The 12,641-nt window shown below is 55.3% G+C and overlaps 1 protein-coding gene across 2 annotated transcripts in view; it reads right to left on the reverse strand.

Moving 5' to 3' along the window:
- Positions 1-1,215: 1,215 nt before the first annotated feature.
- Abcg1 (ATP binding cassette subfamily G member 1) overlaps positions 1,216-12,641 on the reverse strand; it is a 47,873-nt gene continuing 36,447 nt past the window's right edge. The window contains exons 6-15 of one of the 2 annotated variants that reach the window (XM_004631787.3): positions 9,678-9,823; positions 7,778-7,901; positions 7,377-7,491; positions 6,279-6,427; positions 6,021-6,122; positions 5,213-5,381; positions 4,319-4,419; positions 4,063-4,221; positions 3,596-3,714; positions 1,216-2,224 (exon numbers count right to left, since the gene is read on the reverse strand). In XM_004631787.3, coding sequence (XP_004631844.1) covers positions 1,996-2,224; positions 3,596-3,714; positions 4,063-4,221; positions 4,319-4,419; positions 5,213-5,381; positions 6,021-6,122; positions 6,279-6,427; positions 7,377-7,491; positions 7,778-7,901; positions 9,678-9,823 — 1,413 coding nt within the window. In that variant the 3' untranslated portion in view covers positions 1,216-1,995. Of the gene's footprint in view, positions 2,225-3,595; positions 3,715-4,062; positions 4,222-4,318; positions 4,420-5,212; positions 5,382-6,020; positions 6,123-6,242; positions 6,428-7,376; positions 7,492-7,777; positions 7,902-9,677; positions 9,824-12,641 lie in introns of both variants that reach the window. The other variant, XM_004631786.2, reaches the window with a different exon arrangement.

A 12,641-nucleotide genomic window follows, 5' to 3' on the forward strand; every position in this document is an offset into this window, starting at 1 on the left:
TGCATCATCGCCTGCTTAAGTCAGTGTCCTCTAAAAACTGACCCACGTTGCCCCATCTGGGCCATCGGCCCTCATGTTCTGTGATGGGACTTTTGAGGGACCCTGGCCAGGCCCTCAATTATGCAGGATGAGAATAATCTGCTCCCCATGGAGAGTGGGGTGGTCAGGGTGGCTGCCTATGGAAAGGTTTCTACAAGGGTTGAGGTGCTTTGGAGCCCAGTGCCACACAGGGGCCTCTCCTGTTTCTGCGGATGTCGGTGAGGAAGCTGTCCCTGGAATAACAATTCCTCCCCAGGGCACGGCACCTGGGGAGGAGGTCATAGACCACAGCCCCACAGCCCCACAGCACTAGGCCCCATGAAGAGCAAAGGCTGGGGGATGGGCTACTTCAGTGCAGACCTCAACCAAGGACGTCTCTGCACCTTCCAACTGTGTACTTCTCTAGCGATCGCTATGTTGGACTTCCCTGTGCATGGCGATCATACTTGGAGTTAAATCAAGACTTTATTTATAAAGGCTAAATTGGACCCTGGTTAAAAACTGAATCTAAGGCAATCTTCTATTTGTATAGAACAAGCAAGCTTAACAGTACATCTTAATATAGATTTCAACTGTTTTTGCTAAGGAAAGAAAAAAAAAAAAAAAGATCCAGGAGTGAAAAAAATAAATAAAAAGAAATCTCTAAGCACTTTTAAAGTCAAATCCACACACACAGTCAACGTTGGACCCTTTGCATCCGGTACGCGCAGGAAACGAAGGCCTCGGGAAGCTCAGAGCCCTGCACAGCTGAAGAATCCCTTGAACAGGGTCTAGTACAGTATGTACAGATGGGAAAACTGGCTCAAGGGAGAGCAGTCAATCTGCTGCAAGGGACAGCCTCTCAAGGAACACCCTGACGCTGGGGTCATGCCGCCCTGGAAGGAGAAGGCAACTCTTCCTATCAGTGACCCGATTGGCACCACCTGTCCTGTCCAGCGGCCTAGGTCCCTCGCATAGCTCTGGCTGGCCCAAGGCTCTGGTGTCCTGCCCAAACCTTCCCCAAGCTCAGCTTCCCAGGTGCAGTGGAGGTAGTTGATGTGGTAGATGAGGAAAGAAAATATTCAAAAATCAACTGGGCTGATCTGATCTGCATGGGGTGTTTTTTTTTTTTTTTTTTTTTTTGTGAAATGAGGGTGGTCAGAAATGAAAGAAATGATCTACTTTGTGTACAATAAGAAGCAGGTAGAAAAGAAAATGGCATGAAAGGGTTGGCCAATTTCATCTGAGAACTGTGTGTGGGACTCAAGGACCCCCGCATCCTGGTGTGGACGTGCTGCTGTTGCCCTCCCAGGAGCCTGCGACTGACTACCCACAGGTTCTGCCTGGAAACAAGACCACTCTGAGATCTGGCTGTATTTCTCTATCTCTGAACACAGTACGTTGTTTGCCCTGAACATGTCCTCCCCAAGTGCTAAAAAGATAAAACTTTTTAAAAGGAGTGAAATTTACTGACATTTGGCTCTGAAAGTGACTTCGTCAGAAAAGAGAGGGACTTTAGAAAGAAAACCAGGAGGAAGAAGCCACAAGATGGACCATGCCTTGCTCTGGTTTTCGGCCCCCCGAAGCACAGACTCCCTGCGTGACCCCCATAGAAGTTGTCCTGGCTCCCTGTCCAGGACTCACGTCACCTCCACAGTAGGCCAAAATTTACCGAGGAAGCCTCTTGTCACCATCTGTGTGGCAGTTTTAAATTCTGTCCCAGTCTGTGGTGTTTTAAATGCTGCATGTAACAACAAAACAAACCTTTCTACATCTTCCTAGTTAAAGCTAGAAAAGGTAGTGAGAGAATATCCAACCCAGGCGGGCACAGAAGCTGAGTGCTGGAGCCCCCTGACCAGCCGGCTCCCAGGGTGGGGTCAGAGGAGTCCCTGGGTCACTGGACACAGGCGAGCAGCCGCCACTTGGCAACGCCCTTGGCCACCACGTGTGATGTTCCTCCTTCCAGGCTCGGCCGTTTTACCTCTCGGCCCGGATTTTGTACCTCAGCACAAAATAGGCAATGAGGCGCAGGGAAATGAAGAAAATCCCCAGCACGATGAAGTCCAGGTAGAGCTTGGCATTCTCCACGTCCAGCTCCCGCAGGATGGCCTCCGACTTCTGAAAGTGGCAGGTCTCATCAATGTCACAGTGCAGGTCTTCTCGGTCCAAGCCGTAGATGGACAGGATGACGCCCTCAAAGCCGTACCTGCGGGGACAGCGCTGGGCATGAGAGGACCATCTGAGGAAGGCCAGGTTGTTGCACAGGCCTGGCCCAGCCAGTCTGCTTGCTGTGGTTAGATCTGGATGGCCTTCAACACGCCCTGTGCTCACAGGAGGGGCTTGGAGAGGTGACTGGATTATCAGAGTCACAGCTGACACACTGAGGAGGGGGATCTGGAGGAAGGTGGTGGTCAGTGGAGGCACAGCCTGGGAGGGCCCACACAACCCTGCTTCCTGTCTTCCATGTGGTGAGCAGCGCTCTCCTCCTCCAGACCCCCCTGCCATGCTGCCCTGCCTCAGAGCCTGCTGACCACGGACTGAAATGCCTGAAACCACAAGCCAAAACAAATCCCTCTCTTAAGTTTGGGTGTTGTGCTCACTGTCCCAGTGTGAAGGGAAGGGACTAAGAGCCCAAGAACTTTCTTCCCTGGACACTTCCTCACCTCTCCACACCTTCCTAAGGCAGTGGTGCAGAACCTATGCCAGGTGTGCCGTGTGGGCACGTGGAACCCTCGCTGTCAGAATGGGAGCCAGGTCACCTTGGCAGCTGGGCCTCTGATAGCAGTGGACTTTCTAAACACTTTGGTATTCGGAATTAATTCCAGTGTTGGCACTGGATTGATAAGTGGGTTTTGGGTTGCCATTCCAGTGGCCGGTCTCTAAAACATCCACTTCTAACAGCTACATCCAGCCTCTGTTACATCCAACCGAGGGCAGACATCCTGGCAGGCACACGGGAGTACTTATGTCAAGCACTCGCGTACCCTCTGCCTTCCTGTTCCAGCCTCGTCTTGGCAGAACCCAAACACCAATTTTTGGAAGGGAGACTCAGGTATCCCGTTGGGGTGCTAAAGGGCACACAGACGACACAGCCCAGGACTGGGGCTCTATGTAGCTGTTTGCCGGCACAATCCACCTGGGTCTCCAGCGACATTCCAGGAAAGCGGTGCTTATGCCCATCTGCATGCTGCAGGGATGGGAGGAGCAGCGTGCAGAGAGACATCCAGCACTGGGGACAAAGCCTGGAGCTGGAGGTCCTAGGGCTCTAGAAAACCCTTGTGCCGGGGCACTGGGACATTGAAGAGATGGCTTGCTTCTCACTGGATTTCTTTTTCAAGTTTCACAAAGAACCAGGGCCTTGTTATGGCACATTTCAAATGAAATATGGAAACAATTCAGCATAGTGCAGCCCCAGGACAGCTCTCCTGGGTGATGCGGGGTGCACAAAAGTAGTGAAAATGTAGAAGGCATTGACAGCCCTGTCCATGTCCATCCTGCTGGAGGCTAAGCAGCAGCTTGTGAGTGTGTCAGCCCCAAACACCGTGCCCCCTCTGTCCCACAAGGTCCCCCTGGCTACCTGACGTAGGAGATGTAGGACATCCACTGCAGGTACGTGGGGATGGTGTCAAAGCTCACGAAGAACCCAGAGAACAAGAGGACCGGGATGGCTGTCACAGGACCCACAAATGTCGCCACCTGGAGTGGGGCAAGGACACAAGTAGACCTTGCTGGAGGGGGTAGGTGAGTTCCACTCAACCTCCTGCTCAGGTGGCCCTGGGGACAGTCATGGTCTGCTGTGAGACAGTCCTGCAGGGCAGCAGGGATCACTTGCCTAGCAGGCACGTGGCCCTAGTTCTCTCCCCAGCTCCAGGAAGACTGCCATCCTGCCCTCCCTGGCAACAGGCTCCCTCCTACAGGCCGAGCTGTGAAGCCTCCCTCCTGGAAGCCCAAATCTTAGGCAGAGGGACAAGGGGTGGTGTATCCAGGAGCAGCCAGGGACCCTCTCGACTGCAGTGGCCATAGGCACAGGTGGGAGCCACATACCTGCAGGGATGTGGAGGCAGCACCAATCAGCAGGCCCAGGGACTGCGCCACAAGCGAAGTCATGGTGCCCAGTGCTGCAAAAAGCACGAAGCGCACGGCGTCTGATGGTTGTGATGTCATCCAGTACACGATGCTGCAGTAGGCCACTGGGAACAGGATCTGGGGACACAGAGCCTGTCAGCCCGGCTGTGCCCCCAGAGACTCCTCCTCTGGAAACTCCCAGGCCTACCCCTTTCTAAGCTCATGGCCCACACACCTGGAAGGGGACATCAGCCATGGTCTTGGCCAGGTAGTAGGCTTTCAGGCTGTACCAGTAGTTCAGGTGCTCTCGCAGGAAGACGCCCATCTCCAATGGGACTAGAGTGGGAGTAAAGAAGAGGGGTCAGTGCACCCCCACAGCCACTGGTGCTCTCACGCCTACACCGGGTGCCATGAGATGCAGTCCAGGAGAGGGTGGCTGTGTGGCTCAGCAGTGAGTGCCTGCCGCAGAGGATCCCATTCCTAGTGCCTGTAAAAGACTGAGCAACCCGACTCGGGCCTGCACTGCAGCAGGGTCTCACTACTCAGCCTGAATGAAAAGGTGACACATTCTCCTCTTCTGATAAGAATCTGGAAAGGTGAGCCTGGTGGAGCTCACCTGTCATCCCAGCACTCTAGCAGGCTGAGGCAGGAGAATCATAAATCTGAGCCCAGTCTGGGCAATTTAGTGACTGAGTGAGACCCTGTCTCAAAATTTGAAAATAAACAAAGGACAGGCAATGAATCTCAGTGTGAAGATGCTGGGTTCAATTCCCAGGACTTAAAAGATAAAAATTAACAAAAACAAAGCCGAAAAGAAAAAAAAAATCACCACAGACAGGCTTCTGAGAGTGGGGAGGGTAGGGCTCGTGTGTCCCCCAGCTGGCCAGCAGAACTACGGGCTGCTGCTTTGGCAGCCTTAGAAAATGCCTGTCTGCCTGTCCCCGCCACACCAATGGTCTTCCCTGGGTGTACGTGTATGTTTTCATCTAACACTGAATACAGCACGACCCACTTTGTTACCACAAAGGAGCAAACTGGAAAATGCAAGGCACCATCTTCCGGAAGCCCATCTGCCGGTGAAGGCGTGGCCCAGCCCCCTCCCCGCCCCCCCACCCACGTGGTCACTCACAGGTCAGTACAGTGGGCATGAGGGCGGCGAACATCAGGAACAGCATGGAGAAGAAGAGGAAGCCGGAGTTGCTCAGGACCTTCTTGGCCTCATTGCCGATGCCCAGGTAGAGCAGGCCGATGAGGAGGCCGATGCCGATGTGTGAGGTGATACGCAGGTGTGTGAGGACCTGGGATGGATACGGCTCTTACCTGCTGCCTGTGTGCATGTGGGGCCCAAACAGGGTCGGGGAGCGTCAACCTCCACTCCTGTCCCTGCCCATCTCAGGCTCTGTCCTCCCAAGTAGGCACTCATAGCAAGCTGCACTGTGTACACACGCAAATGCACACACACACACACACACACACACACACACCCTACACACCACACAGCACGCTTTTAGTGCTGCTAAGAGCCATCGCTATCTTTCACTGAACTGTCCTCAACACTGGTGACCAGGGAGGTATCCCCAGCATGGGGCAGTAGGCACATCAGCAGTCACTGCAGGTGCTGCCCTGGGTCAGGATGAGTCCCTCTAGGAGCAGTGGGCCTTTCAGCTTCAGTCCTGGAGGCCACCTGGACACTGGTTCTCACAGGCCAGTGGCTACGCTGTCCAGTAAAGGGTGGCATTATTGGGGGGGACTAGCACCTCTCCCTGAGAGGTCAAGGCTGTGTCCCACATGGGAGCTGTCCCTCTATCCCAGTCCCAACCAATCCCCAGCCTCTGCTGTACCAGCTGTGCTGGGAGCTTGTTCCCACACCCAGCAGCGAGCCGATAGTGCAGGGAGGCCCATGACCTGGGAGTCTGAAGGCCCTGGCACAGCCTTACCGAATCCCGCATGATGCTGAGAAAGGTCCTCTTGAAGAGGATGCAGAACTGCGTGAGGCAGCTGGCCGAGAAGCTGTGGCAGCCTTCCATGGAGGCCGAGTCCTGGGGCACAAAGAGGGGGCCATGAGGCTCCTGTCTGGCATCCTCCATGCACAGACATCGTTCGCGCAGTGGGCACAAGGCCCGGTGAGTCGCTACCCCAGGGCTGGGGGTCTGCATTACCTTTCTGAACCCCTTTAATGGTTTTGGCTGCTTTACCTCTTCAGAGGGCCGGTGCCAAAGGAAGGGGTTCACCTCGGCCTCGCCCACGAGGTCTCTCTTGTAGTCGGCATCACACATGCCCTCCCGCACGGCTCTGACCAGTCGGCCATTCTGGTCGCCATACTCGCCGGATGCCACCTCCATGACTGAGGGGACAGAGAGGAGGAATCATGCCGAGATCCACAGAAGATGGACTATGATGGCTTCTGTTCTCATAGAGCCTCTGGGCACTCACCCCACCTTGCCCCAGGCTGGCCCTTGCCAGTCCCCTGTTATCTCCCCTAATCTGTTCTCCAGGTCTTCCTGGTCTTCCCAGCCCGTCCTCTGTGCCCTCCCTGCTCAGCAGCATCTGTGGCACCCATCCCTTCTCTCAGCAACAAATATGCAGCTGTCAGCTGGAACTTCCCCATGGCATTTAAATGTGCCCAGGCCTTGGCCCTAGCAGAGCCCCTCCTGAATCTTGCCTTTCTCCTCATCCTAGCCTGCTCCTTGAGATTGAAAAGCAGTACCAGTGGCTGTGGGGGCTCACAATGCACACCTGTCATCCTGGCACTCTGGAAGGCTAAGGCAAGAGGATCCCGAGTCCCAGCCCAGCCTGGGAAATTTAGAGACTGAGTGAGATTCTTCTTAAAATTAAAAGAGGCTGGAGATGGAGCTCAGTGCAAAGGCTCTGGGTTCCAACTGCAGTACAGAAGAGCAATTCATCCCTGCAGAAATGCATGGCATGAACACATTGGGGAAATGACAGAATAGAAAATAATAGAATTCTGGGAGAGTGTACCCAGTGCATTCAGAATTGCAATGGACTGAGGAGGGTTGGTGCAGGGTGACACCCACGAGTCTGAGGTGCTCGGGCCTCAGGCAGGGTCTAGGAGGGGGTTAATTCTGGGTCCTGAGATGAGCTTTTCCTTGTTGCACTCAAACCTGGTTACTGTTGTCCTGGATGGGGCAGAGGACACGGGCGGATGCAGCTGTATGCAAAGGGAATGTTCTTTCTTGGTGCTCATGCTGTCTGTGGGGCACTCAGCAAATCCCCCACCAATGGCAGAGCCACTCGAAGCCCAGGAGGCAGGAAAGGCTCTCCTTAGTCCTCACCGAAGTCCGCAGGGTTGTGGTAGGTGGGGCAGTTCAGACCCAAGTCCCGAAGGTAGGGCACGAGGTTGGAGACCTTCCCCCGGTACACACACTGTCCTTGACTCAACACATATAGCTGGAGGTGGAGAGAGGAAGTGTTAACTCAGAACTTGCTTGGTAAAGAACAGAAGTGCCTGCTTGTTCAGTCAGTCAGTCAGCCAGCCAGCCAGTCAGTCAGTCAGTCAGTCAGTCAGTCAGTCAACTGATCAGTCAGTCCATCCATTGGCCAGACACTGGGGAATCAAGAAAGGTGAGCACCCAGGTCTGGTGTTCCCAGCCCAGCCCAGACCCATTGGGCATCTGGGGCAGGGGCCTGGCAGAAGTCTGGGTGGGGGTCTGCAGGGGGACCTGCAGCTACGCACCTGGTCAAAGAGCTCAAAGAGCTTGGCACTGGGCTGATGGATGGTGCAGACAATGGAGCGGCCACCCTGGGCCAGCCCTTTCATCAGGGACACCACCTGGAAGCAGGATGCGCTATCCAGGCCGCTGCAAATCAAGGGCACCATGAGACAGGATGTGGTCCAGGGTCCCCACTGCCCATCATGCCCACTACATAGTGGGGACAGTGGGCCTCCCGGAGCAGAGGACCCCAGCATAGTCTGTGCAGGGACCCCGGGAATGGGTGCAGGGTCCCACTGGCCTTGTTGAGAGAGGGCTATTCTGAGTGAGGGTCCCTGTCCCCACCCCACCTGGGGCTACAGTGGGGGCAGCTGGGGGAGTGACAGGTTTCAATGGGCCAACCCATCAGGCCTCACTCCACCAGACATTTCTGAAGTCCTTCCTTCCTCACAGCAGTTCTGGCAGGCCTGGGGTACCTCTGTTCTCCTGTCCTTCCTTAGCACCCCACCTTCTCCACATCTGCCCCACTTCACAGCCACTGGGCAAGGGCAGTCAGTACTGAGTGGGAGGGAAGGAAGGAAGGAAGGAAGGAAGGAAGGAAGGAAGGAAGGAAGGAAGGAAGGAAAGAAGGAAGGAAAGGGAAGGAAGGAGGATGGACTCTATTTGCAGTACTGGGGATTGACATGAAGGCCTCTGTACTGAACTATATTCCTGGGCCTCTTTTAATGTTTATTTGGAGATAGCATCTTACTAAGCTACTAAATTGTCCACAGCACATTCAAATCTGCAGTCATCCTGCCTCAGCCTCCCAGGGTGCTGTGGTCACAGGTGTGTGCACCACCATAGCTAGTGACCCAAGGGTGCTTTTAAGAGTTCACTGCAGTCATTTTCTAAAATATCCTTATGGAACCTGCCATGCACCGACCATGTGGCTGGGCTGAGGGCCACAGAAGAGGTGGCCTGACCCTGAGGGCCATGGCACGCTGAGAACCTGCTGGAACCTGCATAGGTGAGCAGTTGGGGTGAAAGCTGCTGAGGAGTGGCTAGTGCTGCCCCTGTTGGAATGTGTGGTGGCCCCAAGCACAGCTGGAGTCCACAAGACAGGTGTCAGGGCCCAGGTACAGACTATGGAGTATGTCTATTTATTCTCACATGGACTGGCTCCTGAGGTGGAGGCCAAGCTGGGATCTTGTAAGTGGAAACTGCACTCCTGGAACTGGACTGCTATAAACCCCACAATGTCCTTTGTGTCCCAAGACGATCACTACCCCAGCACAATGCAGAAGCTGGAACAAAAGTGGGTTTTTCATAGCATACTTTGGGGGTACAGTTAGAACTGTAACCTGACTCATCTCATGGTGAGTGGGGTGTGTTCAGAACAGGGATGAGTGGGGGACCACGGGCCTCTTCCTCAGTGTGTCCTGAGGTACTGGCCTCTAGGGCAGCTGTGCTCTGAGGAATCTACTATCCAGGGAGAAGTGGACATGGTGTAGGCACATTTCCCCAGTCCACATGCTCATGGTGGTACACACCTGTCATCCCAGCACTCTGAGAGGCTGAGGCAGGAGGATCACAGGTTCAAGCTGAGCCTAGGCAATGACTTAGCAAGCTCTTGTCTCAAAAAATAAATTAGAATTTGAAAAGGGCTGGGGATGCAGCTTGGTACAAAGGCCATGGGTTCAATTCCTAGTATTGCCTTGCCTCCAAAATAAAATCCCAGAACACTGCAGGGGCTGAACATACATGTCCTCAAGCTCCATTGCCCTGAGAGGACTCCACTGTGAATAGAACAGACCCCAGCACCCACACCACCTGAGGCCACATCAGCATGGCAGGGCCACCTGCAGGAACCAAACGCGACAGGGGCTCTTCTCTGCCCTCCCAGTCATTGTGCATGCACAGGCAGCCCACAAACCCGGGTACCTGGTGGGTTCATCAAAGAACATGACTGGAGGGTTGTTGACCAGCTCCAATGCAATGGCCAGGCGCTTCCGCTGGCCGCCCGACAGGCTCCCAGTCCGTGTGTGAGCGCAGGACAACAGGCCCAGTGCTGTCAGGATCTCCTTTACCTGAGGACAGTGAGGTTAAGTCCCATGAGGGGCTGTCCTCCCAGACTCGGCGACCATGCCTCTCACCCCTCTGGTCACTCCTCACAGCCCACCCAGGGTCTGTGATGCCAGCGCACTGCAATCCTGCAGTCCTGACTTGGGCCAGGAGTGTGGTACCACCCAGGGGCAAGAAACAGTTGGGGAGTTAAGACTTGTCCCTGGCTGGTGACCTGGCACTGGGCATGGACCACTTCTGAGCCTCCCCAGAGCTCCATACAGAGGAGGCCTCTGGTAAGCAGCTGACCAAGGAATGGGCAGTAGACATGAGTAGACGGACAGTGGTGGCTCTTCTTTTCTTACTCCCTCCTTTCTTCCATTCATTCTTCCTTTGCAGTGTTAGAGACTGAGCCCAGGGTTTTCACGTTGGCTTAAAGAAGCCCATAAAGCTCCAGCCATTTTTATTTTAACAAAGGGTCTTGCTAAGTTGTCACACTGGCCTTGAATTTGCAGTCCTCCTGCCTCAGCCTCCCAGAGTGCCCATATTACATGCTTGTGCCACCACGTTCAGCTTGCATCAGGGTTCTGAGCAAAACAGAAGGCCTCTGTGAGCATTAAATGAAATGTGTGCAAAGTGGGCACAGCAAGTGTGCTCTCAGAGTGTCCATCACGGACGTTGTCGTCACTCGTTGGGACCCCTGGGGACTGCAGTCCCCATAGGCTCACAACCAAGCGAGCCAGGCCTGCTGGAAGTCACCTTGCTGCATGGACATAGGAAAAGGGCCTTGGATGGTGCTGATAATGACGAGATGTGCGGGCTGACAGCAGCAGGGCCAGCCCAGGCCTGGCCTGGGACACAGGCCTATCACTGAGATAGGGCCACTGTGCACAGAGTGGCCCCACCGGCTGGACAATGCATTTTGGAAATGGGGCTGCTGTGGGGCCAGCTGGTCCCCTGTGGCTTCTCTGGAGCAGGCCTGAGGGAGGTGGAGGCTGGGTCAGCTGGCAGCTCCCCACCGGGGCCCTCCCTGGGGACAGAATCTTGGATCTCCCTGCAGGATCCACCAGGCCTGGGCCCGCCCCTGGCAGCTAACGCAGGTCCCTGGGGGCCGCAGCCAGTGGACCCCAGGCCAGCAGTTTCTCCAGGGAGATGAGCTCATGAAAGCAGGAGGGATGGACACACAGGGAGAAATTTTCCACTCTGAACTTATGCATTATTTAAGCATGGTCAGGACAAAAGGCAGGTTAGGGGACAGAGCCAGGGCACCAGGTCTGGGCCAGCCACAAGTGGGTTCAGTGTGGGGTTGGAGACTTGGGTTCCAATCTTCCCACAGTCTCAACCCAGAGCCATCATCTCCTCCTCACAGTGCCCCATGGTGTCTGCCCAGAAGGCCAGGAGGTGGCAGTGGCGAGCAGCACTCGCTTTGCGGGGCTTTCTCTCTGTACTTGGTTTTCCCAGCACCAGGCTCCCAGGGTTTCCCCTGACCACTGGCCCAGGCAGCAGGGTTTCTCTGCTGTCCCAGCGCGGTCCACAAATGCAGGGCATCCCTGACCTACCCACTCCCTGGGGCAAGGGACACAGGCGACGAGGAGACGAGGCCACTGAGGGTCCCTGTACTGCTGCCTCTCCTTCTACATCTGCAAGGCCTGGCCTGCATTCCCAAGTTGGTTTTGTTTTAAAAGGGATTCAGAAAAAATAAACAAGGGGCTTGTTTGTTTTTATACACTTCCCTAGACAAACCAAAAATTCCATGGCCACCTACCTGAGGCCACCTGGGGCCTTGCTGTCTGGGGACAAGTGGTGCAGCCCCAGCCCAGCTCCCAGGGACCCAGGGATGGGAACAACAGCACATCCTGCCTTCGGGCACACCCCCTCCCTCATTCTTCTAGCACCTGCCCTAGTTATGCAGGGGTGGCAGGGGCCAGCAGGTGGGCCCAGACACTGCTGTATCCTACTGAGTCCTGCAGGCAGGTTCTTGGAAAGGCAGGGCAGGGCTGCCACAGTCACTATAGCTGTGTGCTGGCTGGTGTGCACCTGTCCCCACAGGGGGCACCTGAGAAGATGCTTCCCAGCTCTTTAACCCCTCCCTAAGCTCGCAGGAGTCCTGTGGGGCTCAGACTGAGAGGCATCATCCCAGACACCCTGCACCTCTATCACACACCAGGCCTTGTATCCCTAGTGACAGACAGTAGCTTGGGCTCCCCTGGAGCTCAGTTCTGCTCCCCTGTGACTCTCTGTGTACTCTGTTCTGTCACTCATACCGTGCGAGGCCTTGGTTTGGGCCCAAAGGCCCAGGCCCCTCTTCCTGAGGACCAGTGGCCGTCTCCATGGCCTCTGATGTGTGTGCACTGGCTGCTTCACTCTGAAGCAACTGTGGGATGGGACAAGGAGTAGACAGTTCTGATCCCATGAAGGACGGAGATGGGGACAGCCAGGCATGAAAGGGAACCCTGGGGCCACCACAATTCACTGGCTGCTTGATAGTGGTCACTTGCAGCTCTCCAAAAGGAAAGAATTTCACCCTGAGCTTGTCCTGTGGTGGTGCAGGCTCTTCCTTGCCCCTGGGAGAGGAGCCGTGGGTAGCAGTGGTGGCGCTGGCCCCAGACCGCACCAGGCAGGGCACAGCCACCCCAGCAAGGCCCACTGCGATGGCTAGGTCACTGCAGCCTCCCGGGCAGACTGTGTGCCGACATCTCCCTTCTCTGTCCCCCCTCATGCTCAGTGCAAAGGGCTTCATTTGATGTCCACTGCCTGAGTCAGCACAGGCTGCTGTGACAAAGGGTCCCAACTGGATGACACCTGGAGAGGCCCGGCTTAGCTTAGGGAAGCTGAGCACTGTGA

Source organism: Octodon degus, unplaced genomic scaffold (assembly GCF_000260255.1).
Source record: "Octodon degus isolate 3935 unplaced genomic scaffold, OctDeg1.0 scaffold00045, whole genome shotgun sequence".
NCBI classification, from domain to species: Eukaryota; Metazoa; Chordata; class Mammalia; order Rodentia; family Octodontidae; genus Octodon; species Octodon degus.